A 13,284-nucleotide genomic window follows, 5' to 3' on the forward strand; every position below is an offset into this window, starting at 1 on the left:
AGTGAGAGTGTTAGGCTGCGAAGGAGCTCCCTGTGTGTTCTATGGCGGAAGCGCCTCGTAAGACTCGCCTCTAAGAGCGGAAGTCGCGTGACCCAGAAGAGGAAAGGCCTGTGAAAGGAGTGGGGGGTGGGAAATGTCTGTGTTTTTGCGGTTGCTAGGCGACTTTGCGCTGAGGGGGCCTTTGCGGGCGAAGGCGGGCCAGGTGGGAGCCGTTTTATTTTATTATTTCGATTTCAATTTTTATTATTCTGGCCGTTTTCATGCTGCTAAATCACGACTGTCTATATAAAAAAAACCTCGATGCAACCGCAAATAGAAAATGAGTTAAAATTCATAAAAACCAGAAATCAGTTAAAATGCCTGTCGGGACAATGTTTTCCAAAGGCAGCTCCCGCATAAGGCTGCGCTGCCGTTTACCTTCGGGGCCTCTCACAGCAGCCTGACAGGTGGCAATTCAACAGGTCGGGCACGGTTCTTCGTCCCCAGCCATGCGGGTGGAAGCATCTCCTACTAAGGTTGCTTTTAAAAACCACAAAGATGATACAGGTCAACTTCGTTTATTAATTTGGGTAGACTAATGTGTCCATTCTTTGACAAAAGCCTCTCCTAAGGGGTTTGCGTGATATTGCTAAGTTGTCATTGGTCTGGTATCAACTCTTGCTGTGGCTGTTATGAGGATTATTTCATTCCATTTCTTACACTTTAGATGTGTTGTAAGTTGCTTTGAGTAGCGCTGGACAAGTCTAATTAGCAATAATGCTGTGAAGTTCTTTTAACATACAAAGTGCTTTTGAGGCACTAGGGTGTATTTTCCTACACAACAGCCAGGTGAGGTAGGCCATCCACCTTTCTATGGATGAGGATGAGAGAGAGAGAGAGAGAGAGTTACCACTTTTTCTTCCCTTTTCTCTCTGTTTCTTGCCTGGTTTTTAACACTGGTATCATTGTCCATCTTTTGCAATTTCCTCTTTTCGAGAAATGACATCTGAAATTCAGCTTCTTATAAGTTTCTATAATGTAAGGGGGAAATTCAATCAGCACCTTTTGTTTTGCTTTTAGCTCCCTTACTATGTGGGTGGAAGGACGTTCTTTGGATGCACCCATTTTAAAGCACCTTCTGGCCTGCTACAACCACATAAAGGTAATACTTAATACTTTATAATATGTTGACTTAGGAGAAGCTTATGTGCTGAAGCCTGGTTTCTGTTTTCTTAATTTTATTTGCACAGAGGAGGCTATCCAGATGGGCCAAAGAAGATCAGCTTCTACTTTAGCTGGTCATGTTTGCTAACTGTATTGTATATTCAGGTTGCACTCCTGTATGTAGTTACCTGGGAGTAAGTTTTCTGGAATTCAGTGGGACTGGCTTCTGATATTTTAATTATATTATCTAGATATTTTAATTATATCTGTTTCTTCATTTATTACTGTGACTTTTGAGTTGACATGTTCATTTTAGTTGTTGTTACTATCAAGTCATCTTTGCCGTCACCAGGTGGTTATTTATTTATTTATTTTGTATGCCTTCCTTCAGGCAAATATTACAGGGCAGTTGACAACATAAAAATACAAATGAGAACAAAAAACATAACAAGGCCAAAAAAACCTCAATAACCCCCCTCCCCACACACATTTAAAAGGCCATAGAATGTTAATCAGACGAAGGCCTGGCTATAGAGAAATGTTTTTGCCTGACACCTAAAGATAATTTTTTTTAAAAAAAATCATTTTTATTAAAGTTTGGAAAAAGGGATACAAAGAATATTATCTATTATATTTTTATCAAAACTAAAATGTTAGCCTAAATAAAAATGCAGACCAAAAAGAAAAAGAAAAGAGGAATAGAGAAAAGATAGAGGGGAGAAGGCAAGAGAAAGAGAGGAGCTAAAGAAAAAGGAAGAGAGAAAGAAAAAGAGAGAGAGAGAAAGGAAATAAAGGAACTTTCCATTCCGTCCGCTGTATATAAACATTATTCTGATAATCCACTCCAATATGTAATGAAGGTGCCAGGCATGCCTCCCTGGGGAGAGCATTCCACAAATGGGGAGCCACCGCAGAAAATGCCTGTTCTTGTGTCGACATCTCCAGGGGCACACAAAGAATGACCTCAGATGATGATTGCAGGGTCCTGGTCAGTTCATATGGGGAGAGGCGGTCCTTGAGGCATTGCAATCCTGAGCCATTAGACGCATCTGAGGCTGGTTGGGCAATGACCCATTTGCCCTAATGGGTCTGGCTACTGGCTGTAAAGGTTGGAAGTGTTGGAGATTGGTGGTTACTGCCATTTATCATTTTTAAAACCCAGGTAGGTAAGAGAGCATCTAGGTACGTTCTCGCTTCCTTCCTTGGACCAGCAAAGTGGGGGTATTTATATTCCAGATGTCTTCTCAGGCTCTAGGCAATTGAGGAAAATATCCTGCTGATTACTGAAATGAGGCAGCGAGGGCATAACTGCACTTTCCTCATGTTTGTTTTGTCAGAACCATAGCAAGTTCTGTGGATCAGCTGCATAGCATCTGCCTTGCGTGCTAAAAGCCCCAGCACCTCCAGGTAGGGCTGAGAGAGACCCATTGCCTGAAACCCTGGTGAGCTGCTGCCTGCCAGGGTAGACAGTACTGAGCTAAATGGACCAAGGCCTGACTCAGTGTAAGGCAGACACCTATGTTCCAGAATCATTAATACAAATGTAGGTTATTGCTGGATATTAATGAATCTGATGGTAGTGATGAGCCAGATACTGCACAGAACTTCTACAGAATCTTCCACAGATGACACAAACACTGCCCCCCTGTCGTTTTCCTCAGAGATTCCCCAGAGGCCTGCCTTGTCCAGGATTTCCACAGCTGCTTCTGCCAAATCTGGAGAGGATGCTGTGCTCAGGTGGGGCCTCCTCCTAATCCCCATAGCGACATTTTGCCTTGGAACATGGCAGGTAAATGCAAATGCTGAATCTGAGGGTTGCTTTGTGAGTCCTCTTGATTCATGGCCAGTGTTCAGAGATGTCTTCAGTTACAGCTCGTAGCCAGTGCAAGAACCTCTACTGTGAGTTGTTTCCAAAATTAGTCATTATCAAAGATTGATATTAACAAGCATTTCTATCATAGATACATTAATTTCATTGTGTTTGCCCAGTTTAACTTAATGGAATTCAGTCTATAGCCTTTTCTGTTGGCTGATGACATGGAGTAGTTTTTATTTGAATAGAACTAATAAGCATTTGGAGTGCCTGGCGTGCTCTGGTCCATGGGGTCACGAAGAGTACTAAACGACTAAACAACAACAACAAATAAGCATTTAGGGAATTTGAGAGGAAGAACCCACATTTCCCTTCAAATGTGCATTTTGTTTTGCTTTAAAGGTGGAAACAAAAACTTCAGTTTTTCGTAATGCAAATACTTCTCTAGTAGATCAGCTATCCTGCCTTGGTGGGAGGGAAATTTTGTGCTGGGGAGGGCAAACGTACGTCTGGTGTTGCCCTCAAGGCCCCTAAGAGCCATTATGCCCATGTCAGATTCAACGGCGGAAATGGAAGTTGAAGTTGATCTCTGATCTGGAAGCCAAGGTGGCAGCAGAACCGATCCCACTCCCAGCAGAGTAAGTATGTGAACTGGCTCGGAATCAGTTAAACGTGTGGAGGGTGTGTGCTGCTTTTAAAAGTGCCTGTGCCACTTTAAACAAAGTAGCCCTTTTTATATTCTGCAGAATTTAAGTAGGTGAAGCTGTTCCTTGCCTTGGGCTGCAGCTCAGCCTCTCTTTCAAACCTGCTGCTTTCTGTCCTTTGACAGCTTCTCAGAGATAAAGGAGTTGGAATACAGACCTGTCAAGGTCCGAGGGTATTTCATTCATGACAAGGAGCTGTACATCCTTCCACGTTCGTTGGTTGATTCAGAGAAAGAAGCCAGGGATGCTGGCCAGCTGATGTCCAATCCTGAGAGTGGTGCCAATGTCATCACACCCTTTTACTGCATAGACCTTGGGTAAGTATATTAACTGACAGACAATTTGGGCCGCTGCCCTGTACTCATTTACTGGCAAACAATCTCTGTTGAAATCTGGGGCACTTGGCTGAACAGACATGCATAGGATCGTGACATTAGAGAGGATCATGGCCCTTCAGTAAATACAGTCTGTATATATTCAGATTCTGTCTCAAAACCATGAGGACCTGAAATGTTCTGCACTGTTTTTATTTAAGTCATTCTCTGGATTCTGTAAAAGGAGTCAGAGCTTGTTTCAGAATGTACTTAAACCTGTGATGATTCGTTTTTGTTTTTTAACTTTTCCAAAAGTATATTCCACCATGCAGCACAAAACCTCCAGATAAAAACCTGGCGAACCAAAGGCTTATATCGCCTAATAGACTTTTATAAAAATAACAAACCCTTGTCAACACAAGAAATACAAGACAAACTAGAAGACACCCAAATGCCCTGGTTAACACAACACCAATTACATCCCCTCTTAAACAACCCAACAGTAAAATCAGCAGCAACTAGGCCCCTGACAACTTTTGAAAACCTCCTCCTAACAACAAAGGGAAACGGTAAAGGGACGGTATCCGCAATATACAAAATACTACTCCAAAATCCCGCAAATCCCCTAGACGCAATCAAAAAACAATGGGAGATTGACATAGGCTATGAGATTAACCCCACTCAATGGACCAGAATGTGGTCTAAACCCCCCTTTAAATCCATATCAACGAAAAGAAAAGAACTCACACTGAAACTCACCTACAGGTGGTACCTAACACCAAGGAAACTAGCGCTAATACACCCAGGAACCTCACCAAAATGCTGGAGAGGGTGCACCTCCACAGGCACATACCTCCACATGTGGTGGGAGTGTCCCAAAATCCAACTATTCTGGACAACAGCCATACAAGAAATATGTAAAATAACTAAGCAAGTATTAGACTTCACCCCATAATTGGCCCTACTAAACATCTTCCAAGACAACAATGGCCATTTACACCACAAAGAACCCATAACCCACCTACTTTCAGCAGCCAGAAACACCATAACCAGACACTGGAGAGACCTGTCAGGACTAAGCATGGACCAATGGTACCAAATAGTATGGGAAACAGCCCTACTAGAAAAATTAACTAATAAACTGAAACTGACACGGGGACAAACAGAAGAAGACACCTTCACCCCGGTATCGCTCCCCTTTATCACATACACAGCCCAACAGGACAATGACAATAATCCACCAACAGCATACAAATCAATATGGCTAACCTGATCCAAAACACCCACCCACCTCACTCACACACGAAAACAAAGATCACCACAGCCAATCACAAATAAACAATCACACCCTAGGCCAACCCCAACCTCTCTCAGCACCAAAGGAACACAAGTGAACAACACAAGCACGCTGACACCAAACTCTACATACATTAAGCATAATAGAAACACCGCTACCCGACCGCACCCCCATCCATCTCCCCTCCCTCCACCCCCCTTTCTTTTTTTTCTTTTTCTTTTTTCTTCTCCCCCTAATGCCTCAACAAATGAAACGGATTTGTAAAAATGTTACATGAAAAAAAAAAATACGAGGCATTACACTTACACTGTAAAACAAGAAAACCCTTAATAAAATATTTTTTTTTAAAAAAAACTTTTCCAAAAGTATAAGTGAAATTACATGAATTTAATTATAGGAGATAGGCATATCTCCTATTATCAAATGTATGTAATTTCACTAATATGTCTGAATTTTGCCTAGCATAGGTTTCTTTCGCGTTGATAACAATGTCTGAACCGTCATAACGTAAAATGTCAATTTTCCAGGCACCTGACCATGTTAGTCTGTTGCAGAAAACAACAAGAGAGAATTCTGCATCTTCAAGGCCAACAGATATCTTCTGCCCTAGAACCTACTCTAAGGTGCATGGGCTGGTTAGCTAAGTGAGTGGATCTACTCTGAGCACAGAGAGGAGAGAGAAAAACCATTGCTGTGGAGTCAAAAGCCAAGTTACATGAAAGAGAACTGTTAGTATGTTAACAGTACTATGTAGGGCACTCATAGTAGAATCCAAACAGAGTCCAATCAAATTGCCACAATGTTGATGGCTGTGTTCTTAACTCTTCCCAGCTGGCTAGCAAAAATAAGTTTTATATAAATGGACTTGTGAGTAAGCCAAATTGAATAAATGATGCTTGCTTCTGAGTATAGAATTACAATGTTAGGTGCCTTACAGCAGAAGTGGACCCTCCAGATGTTGCTGAACTACAACTGCCATTGGCTCCAGCCAACATACCCAACAGCCAGGGGTACCTGGAGTTGTAGTTCAGCCAAGATCTGACACGCCAAACATTGTCGTGCTTTAGGGGGCTGGGATGCTTCCATGCTTACAGTTTATTGTCTTCTCTCTCTCCCTTTCCCCCTGACCCTGCAGGATCACAATCCTTGTCAACAGAGGGTTTGTCTCCAGAAAGAAACTTAAACCAGAGACCAGGTTGCGAGGACAGGTAGGTAGCAAGGGATGGAAACTACCACATTATATATCATAAGACATTGTGTTCTTTTTTTAAAGGACAGAAACTGCTATTTGACTCTTCCTTGTAGATCCAAGAGGAAATTGAGCTCACAGGGGTGGTGAGGCTGTCGGAAACCCGCAAGCCATTTGTTCCAAAGAACGACATTGAAAGGAATCGTTGGCATTACCGGGACCTGGATGCCATGGCGAGAGTGACAGGAGCTGAGCCCATCTTCCTTGATGCAGACTTCAGTGAGTTCCCCAAGGACCTGGCTGTGTAGTCGTGGCTTTTAATAGGAGTGGACTGCAACAGGCTCCTGACTTTGGGCCCCATCTGCATTTAAAACAGTATCATAGCACTTGACCACGGTCATGGCTTCCCTCAAAGAATTCTGGGAACTGTGGTTTGTAAACAGTGCTGAGAGTTGTTAGGAGCACACACACACACCCCAATTCCTCTCCCAGAGCTACAGTTACTAGTGGTTTAATAGTCAATCCGTCTTCCCAGGGAATTCTGAATCATAGCTCTGTGAAGGTAAGTTGGGATGGGTGATATATTGATACTTTGTTCCTTACCCGTATGAACTCCAGACCATGATCAAGGTTTCATATTTTTTCACCCTGTAATATATTGAGAATGCACTGCCCAGCTGGGCTTGCAGACCCAGCAGGCAGGAAGCAGCACTTTATTGCAAGGTAAAGCCAAGTTTACTGCAAAGTAAATGGCCATTTCCTGCCTGCCCAATCTGTTTCCCCCCTTAAGGTCCACTTGTGTGCATCTTGCTAGGCAGAATAGAAACCCAGAACGGTATCAAGCTAAGCAGGGTTTTGGGGTCTCTACTCTGCCTAACAAGAGGCATGGTGTGTGCCTTAAAGCCCCATGGATCTTACCGGGAGAAAAAGAAAATTTGTTTGCTTATTGGAATTTTCATTCCTCAACAGTGCCGTGGGAAGGAGATTCTAATCAGCAAACAAGGTTTCTTCTTTGTGACTTGGCTCCTTCTTGTATTCAGGCAAGGAGGCATCAATTTACTTTTGCAGCAAAGGGCTTTATGCATTTGGAAACTAAGGTGCAGACAATGCTGATGACTGGGCTGCTGTCAGTTCAAATTTTAATTGCTGGTTTTAGATATATTGTGATGTATTTTAAGTATTGTTTTTAACCAGTTTGTTTTTATTATTCTTTGTTATATGACTGATGTTTTCAAATGTTGTAAGCCACCTTGAATTCCAACTTGGCAGGATACAAATATATTACATAATAAATAAATAAATAAAATAATATGAGGGGCAGTGGGGTGGAATCCATGCACATTATTCTGAGTTTTTTTGGAGGATGAATACTATACAGATTTAGTAAGTAACTCATATTTTGACATATCTTTTTTATTAGTTTGGTTCAATATTAAGAATATTTTAAACTGTAGGGGTTTATTTACACATTTAAAATATATAAGACATATCTACATTAAATTATAGAGTAGTATTGAGTAGAGCTACACACATGCAGAGCTACATAAACGCAAGAATGAATTTCAGTGGGGACAAATGTGAGGTTCTACACTTAGGCAGGAAAAACCAACTGCACAAATAAAAGATGGGGGACACCTGGCTTGCCAGCAGTATATGTGAAAAGTATCTAGGGGTCTTATTAGACCACAACCTCAACATGAGTCAACTGTGTGATGCAGCAGCAAAAAAGCTAAAGCTAAAGCTATTCTAGGCTGCCTCAACAGAAATATGGTGTCATAGTCCCGCTCTATTCTGCCTTTGTCAGACCACACCTGGAGTACTGTGTTCAGTTCTGGGTGCCACAATTTAAGGATATTAACAAGCTGGAACATGTGGAAAGGAGGGCAACCAAGATGATCAAGGATCTGGAAACCTAGCCTTATGAGGAACAGTTGAGGGAGCTGGGTATGTTTAGTCTGGAAGAGAAGACTGAGAGGAGATAGGGTAGCCACCTTCAAATATCTAATGGGGTGTCACATGGAAGATGGAAGCATGTTTTCTCCTGCTCTGGAGGGGGCAGGATCCGGATGAATGGAGTCCCACGTAGTGTAATGCCACTTATGTGAGAGTGCGGGTGGCGCTGTGCTCTAAACACCGTTTACCTTCCCGCCGGAGCAGTACCTATTTATCTACTTGCACTTTGATGTGCTTTTGAACTGCTAGGTTGACAGGAGCAGGGACTGAGCAATGGGAGCTCACCCCGTCGTGGGGATTCAAACCGCCGACCTTCTGATCGCTGCTCTGGTTTGCCAGAAGCGGCTTAGTCATGCTGGCCACATGTCCCGGAAGCTGTATGCCAGCTCCCTTGGCCAATAAAGCGAGATGAGCGCCACAACCCCAGAGTCGTCCGTGACTGGCCCTAATGGTCAGGGGTCCCTTTACCTTTACCTTATGTCAGAGCCAGGTGTGGATTGGATAGAGCAGCCATTTGGTTGGTTTGCTATGCTATACAGGGGGTGAAGTCGGACAGGGAGTTACACAGAAAATCTGAGCATGGGAGAGCTGTATCATTGGCAAGGAGAGTGAGATGGGAGTGGGAGTTGAGAGCAGACTACATAGGTTTTCACTTATTACATAAAAGTAAGCTGCCCCTGGTGTTTTGAATTTCTTTTCTAAAGGGTCATATTGCATCTGGTTCTGACTCACTGCTTTCTCTCTCTTGCAACCACAGAAAGCACAGTTCCAGGGGGGCCCATTGGAGGCCAGACGAGGGTGACGTTACGCAACGAGCACATGCAATACATCATTACCTGGTAAGTGACAAAACAGTTGGAGTTTTTATCTAGAGCTGGGCGATATTTGAAAATCATGATGCAGGAAAAGCTGTGAAGCCACCTAATGCTTCTTTATAGCTCCATCCTTATTTCAGATGTAGTGATATATCTGTATATTGTTATGTTTAGCTAGTGACAATATTAAATACCATATTAAATAAAATAACGCAGAATATAGAAAATCAAGAAAAATTGCTAGCAAAATCCCCTAAAGATAAAACATTGAGTCAAAATATAAAATTATTGCAAATACAGCTTTCAGCATTGCTAAATAATGAGATTGAAAACAACATCAAATGGATGAAACAAAGGTTCTTTGAAGCAGGGAATAGACCAGGATGACTACTCGCATGGCAAATAAAGAAAAAATGAAAAGAAAGTCAGATAAATAAAGTAGAGCACAAAGGGAAGGTTTATGAAACGGAAGATGAAATCAATAAATGTTTTGTAAAATACTTCACAAAACTATATAAAAGAGGGTCAGAAACAGAACAAGAAATTGCAGATTACTTCTCAAAGAGAAAAATACCTAAAATAAGCAAAGAGAAAGTGGAACAGTTAAATGCCCCAGTTACGGTAATGGAATTACACCAAGCAATTTCTAGTTTGAAAATTGGTAAAGCTCCTGGCCGAGATGGACTAACGTCGATCCACTATAAAAAATTGGAAGCTAACATAGTCCTGCCTTTAAAAAATCTAAAGTTATCAATAGGAGGAAGAGTTTCCATAATAAAAATGAATGTCCTTCCCAAAATGCTCCATCTCTTTCAAACAATTCCCATAATATCTAGAGAAACATGTTTCGAGGAGTGGGGGAAAGATATGACAAAATTCATATAGCAAAATAAAAAAAAACAAAAAACCAAATTCATATAGCAAAATAAGAAAGCTCGCATAAAATTTAAGCTCCTGACAAAAAAGAGAGGGGAGGTCTGGCGTTGCCAAATTTAAAATTATACTATGAAGCAGAATGCCTTGTATGCCTGAAAGAATGGAGCACTTTGGAAAAAGCAGATTTATTAAGACCTGGAGGGCTTTAACACGCCTACCTCGCATATGATCAAAGTCCATAAAGGCTTCAATAGCCATCTAATTAGAAATGCATTATTTAAAGTCTGAAGTACAAAACGAGACTGGAGCCAATGACACCATGGTGGCTCTCACCTCTAGAAGCCCATGCCATGAAAAAACTAAACATGAATAAGGAATGGGCAACTTATAGAGATTTGATAAGGGAAGATCAAGGTAAACTTAGAATAAGACCATATGAGGAAATAAGGCATTATGTCTCCGAGGGCAATATATACAACTTGGAAGTGTCTTTAACTTGGACTCGAAGAGAGGCTTTGCTAAAGAGAATTCATTAATGCATGAAACATTATTAAAAAACAACAAAAAATTACTATCTAAAATGTATAACCTTTTGCTAAATTTGGACATGATTGATGAAGAAGTGAAAGAGACAATGATTAAATGGGCGCGAGACTTCGGCCACACAATATATTTAGAGCAATGGGAGAAACTTTGGCAGGAAGATAAAAGGTTTACCCCCTGTAGTACAATAAAAGAAAATTTCATCAAAATGTTCTACAGGTGATATTTAACACCAGTCAAATTAGCAAAAATCTATAAACTGAAATCCAACCTCTGTTGGAAATGAAACAAGGAAGCTGGTGCAGCAATGCATATGTGGTGGAGTTGCACCCCAATTAAGTACTTCTGGGAAAAATACATGAGGAGTTGAAAAAAATGCTTAAAATCCCAGAGGCTTACCTACTGAGCCTTTTAGGAAAATACCGAAATTGAAAAAAAGAATTTTCTTATACACGACCACCGCAGCCAGGATAGTAATAGCATCTAAATGGAAAGTTAAAAAACTACCTACCAAGGAGGAATGGATTCTCAAATTAAATGAATATTTAAAATTGGCTAAATTAACAGCATCCATACGTCAGCAGTCAAATCAAAAACTAAAAAATGAATGGCAGTGCTTTGATGGTTATATGACAAAATATTGCTCTAAAAAAGGCATGTTATTATGCTTAGATTAAGAATGTAAATGCATCAAAACAATAAAACCTGGAAGTACCAGAACAGGTTACTTCCGGGTTTCAGCACTCGTGCATGCACAGAAACACCAAATCGCAACCTGCATGTGCGCAGACGCAGCGCTGCGGGTTGCGAACGTGCTTCCCACACGGATCACGTTCGCAACCCAAGCGTCCGCTGTATGTATATAATAATAATAATAATAATAATAATAATAATAAATTTAATTTATATCCCGCCCTCCCCAGCCGAAGCCAGGCTCAGGGCGGCTAACAGAGATCAAAATAATCCAACGATTCTAAAAACATTTCATTATAAAAATTAATTAAAATCAAATTGATGGCAACCAATAAGCAAAATTCTGTGCAGATTGCTGGAGGAGGGGGGTCAGGCTGCGCCCTGACCAAAGCCTGGTGGAACAGCTCTGTCTTGCAGCCCCTGCGGAAAGATGTCAAGTCCCGCAGGGCCCTAGTCTCTTGTGAGACTATATATAGAGAAAATAAAAACAATCAGAATGCAATAAGGGTAAAATTGATTCTAGAGAAGATGAGTAGTGGTGGAGGGAAGTTAAACAGGGTGGTGGGTTTATTTTATTTTGGATAGTGTATAATGATTTAATGTTTCTTTTCTGTTATGAATTATTTCTCTTTCTTTTAATTAAATTGTATGACGGAACATCTAAATAACAAAAAACCTGATTCTCATCCAGGCTACCATCAATATAAGTAAAATGCATGGGTGTGTATTTTGCAGTTTCCATGATTCTGGTTCTCTCTTGAATTTTTGGGAAATGATTGGTTATTAAATTGCCAAATCATTGTTGCAAATGAAAGCAATGATGCATTGCAGGGGTTACACTAGATGGCCTTTGGGTAGGGTTGCCATGTCTGGGAGTTCCCAGACATGTTTTTAGGGGACAAAAGGCCCATTCAGGGGTACTTATAAATTTTAAAGGAAATGTCTGAGTTGGGGGGAGTTTTTATTTTGCCTGACTCAGGCTGCTCTGCATACCCTGGCTGCTGCCAGCCTGAGCCAGGAGAGGTGTACAGGCACTCTGCATTCCCTGGCTGCCGCCAGCCCAAACTGTGTTGTCATGGCCCCGCACACCCCTTTCCCCAGCTCGCTGTCCTCTTTGTACTCATTATATGGCAACCCTTTGCATACATTTCTGACCCTAAAATTGTGTGCCCTTTGCAGGTTAACCTTGTGTCTTAACACTAGCTTTCTCCCTTCTTTGCAGGTATGGTTTGTGTGCAGCTACCTCCTACATGTGGTACAAGAAATTCATTCAGAAGGTTCACCTCTAAGACTTACAACTCCTTGGTGCAAGCTTGGCCTCAAAATGCTCACAGGAGCTGCAGCCAGTCTGAGGTCACTATACAGAGGAACAAGCCTTCTGACTTGATTGCAGCACTTCAGTGACCAGAGCAAGCAGACCCAAGCAAGGAAGACTCTTGTGTTCTGCTGAAAGTCGGCTGCAATATATTAGAGCTGCAGTCTTGAATTCAGTAGGAATCACTTCTGGGTAGGTATGGTTAAGGGAGGAATTAGGATGATGGGGGCCTTAACAGGGAGGGTGAAAGCCTTTCAAATTGTAGTGCTTATCTTGGGTTGCTTAATGCTATGTAATCAGAAATGACATGAAGGAAATCAGGATTCAAGAGTATTAGTGTTTGTGCAAATAATCAGCATGAATATGATGCAAAGTTCCATGTAATGAAGTAGTAAATAAATCATGTCGCATATACAGCTTTGTTTCTTCTTGGCAACAATAATGACATCAAGTCCCTATCAAAATGAAGTATTGTAAACTTCTGAAGTTCCTAGTTGCAGGGTATTTCAATTGCAGTCTCCCCTGTGAGCTGATCGATTTCTGTTGTCTTGTCAAGGCAGCTTATGAAATGTTCTAGAACCCAATATACTTGCAGCCAACATTGGCCAAAGCTCCATGAAGGTGTCGTT

The 13,284-nt window shown here is 41.5% G+C and overlaps 1 protein-coding gene and 1 long non-coding RNA gene across 2 annotated transcripts; one reads left to right on the top strand and one right to left on the bottom strand.

Moving 5' to 3' along the window:
* Positions 1-73: 73 nt before the first annotated feature.
* Positions 74-13,069, top strand: SURF1 (SURF1 cytochrome c oxidase assembly factor). The gene is made up of 9 exons (XM_079963018.1): positions 74-202; positions 1,060-1,141; positions 2,805-2,932; positions 3,512-3,594; positions 3,786-3,977; positions 6,407-6,479; positions 6,577-6,739; positions 9,171-9,252; positions 12,563-13,069. Exons 1-9 carry the CDS (start codon positions 134-136, stop codon positions 12,627-12,629), a joined length of 939 nt encoding a protein of 312 aa, XP_079819144.1. The 5' UTR covers positions 74-133; the 3' UTR covers positions 12,630-13,069.
* Positions 5,624-6,478, bottom strand: LOC307208369. Its single transcript, XR_013835123.1, has 2 exons — positions 6,364-6,478; positions 5,624-6,332 (listed from the first exon to the last, which is right to left on the bottom strand). It is a non-coding gene; the product is annotated as an uncharacterized lncRNA (long non-coding RNA).
* Positions 13,070-13,284: the final 215 nt, after the last annotated feature.

This window comes from Podarcis cretensis (genome assembly GCF_951804945.1).
Source record: "Podarcis cretensis genome assembly, chromosome: Z".
In the NCBI taxonomy this organism is placed as follows: domain Eukaryota; kingdom Metazoa; phylum Chordata; class Lepidosauria; order Squamata; family Lacertidae; genus Podarcis; species Podarcis cretensis.